Source organism: Perkinsus marinus (assembly GCF_000006405.1).
Source record: "Perkinsus marinus ATCC 50983 genomic scaffold scf_1104296941030, whole genome shotgun sequence".
In the NCBI taxonomy this organism is placed as follows: domain Eukaryota; phylum Perkinsozoa; order Perkinsida; family Perkinsidae; genus Perkinsus; species Perkinsus marinus.
The window spans coordinates 171-1824 of NW_003212646.1; the positions used below are offsets into that span (position 1 = coordinate 171).

Below are 1654 nucleotides of genomic sequence, written 5' to 3' on the forward strand. Positions count from 1 at the left end.
CACTGTGTGGAAGCTGTGGCCACCACGACCAACAGCCCATAAGGCTGCATCAGGCCAGCAGCCTCGGTTGGAAGCATGCAAGACGCTCCCAGATCATCAAAGTCCTCTTTTCGTGAGCGTCACGGCCAATCATGAATATGCTTGTCGAGCCAGCCTCGACAATGCATCAGCATCGGCCGCATACCTACGGGATGTGACTGGCTCCTACAGCTGTGGTCTGGTGGACGAGAGACTGACTCGTGCACAAAGTCTCCGTCATGTCCGCCGAGCGAGTTCGGCTAGCACCGAACCACAGCTCAATGGGTATACTCGTTCGACAGACGATGTACTCGAATGGATAAGGGAGCTAGCCCTGAACCCATTCAGCCGTAACCTTCGCGGGTTCGACACCTCGTGCCGTCGACAAAAACTTGCTACGGTTGCGGTCTGTCCGCCTCTCTCTCACCCTTCGTCTGGACAGCCCGTGATCTCGTAGTGGATTTTGTCGGCCAATCCTGCGCATCGCACGTCTAAGGTCAGCGACATCTGTCTCAGCGGAAGTACAAATGCAGAGTCTCGAAGCATGTAGAACCTTTATCTCACCATCGCTGACCAGCTTCACCTTACGAAAATAACCATAGTCATCAGCATGAGTGATGAGTCCACGGCCAGTGGGAAAACCAACCACCCGCCAGCGTCGCTCACTGAAAGGGGTGTCGTTAGAGTTAGAGATCACTTTGTCGAATCTCGTGACAGCTCGAATGCGGACAATGCATCCTGGATAGAGCTTGTGCTTAGTGCTGGTTTGGATCTCCTTCTCAGCCAGCTGAGCAACCTTAGCAGCCAGCCTTTTCCACTCGACACTATCGGGGTCGGTGTTGAACATGTCGTTCGGTATCTGTCCAGTGACAGAGTGACAGGTTGAGTTATAAGCTCTCATAAGTTATGAGTCATAACACGATGGATTGCAGCTTCAACACCGATGGACGGGTCATCGGCCAGCACAGCGCGCACCCACCTTCGTACCGTGCGATGAAGTGACTCTACCATACCGTTTGACTGACTCGACCTCACAGGAGTGTAGAGTCTCGTCACGCCCGGCAACTCGCATGACAGAAATGCTGCTGCATTATCCGTGAGCAGATACACTGGCCGCTTCCCAATGATAGCCCAACTACGTTCGAACGCCTGTGCAATAGTGGTAGCACCTTCGCTTGTTAACCCAATCAGACAAGCAAACTTACTCACTGCACACTGCTGCGAAAGGTAGGGCTCAGAAAGATAGACCACATCGGCACTCACCACAGAGAAAGGCACAGCTTCACGAAGGCGCTCCGGAGAAAACAAACCAATGTCATGCTTAACGATCATTGGCCTCGACTGTCTTGAACAGACATCACAGTTCGACAGCATTGCCGCAGCTTCCGTCAACATGTCGACAAACCAACATAAGCCAGACAACACCTCAAGTGTACGTCGACACCCACAGTGGCACAACAGAGAGTGAATACCATGAACCACTTCTGCTTTGAGGCTATCAGGAATGACAGGGACGGAGACAACCTCGCCTTTGCAGGGAGCATAATAGTCTCTGACTAGCACGTCGTACTCGTTGATAGAGATCTCCGGAAGAACTTGCTGCAACACGATCGGAATCGACTCTGGCGCCAATCGG

General features: G+C 52.7%; 1 protein-coding gene across 1 annotated transcript; it reads right to left on the bottom strand.

Annotated features, from left to right (window-relative positions):
* Positions 1 to 346: 346 nt before the first annotated feature.
* Pmar_PMAR024436 (hypothetical protein) lies at positions 347 to 877 on the bottom strand (the record flags this gene model as incomplete). Its single annotated transcript, XM_002781882.1, has 1 exon — positions 347 to 877. A coding segment is annotated over one exon (531 nt), but the record flags the coding sequence as incomplete, so codon positions are not given.
* Positions 878 to 1654: the final 777 nt, after the last annotated feature.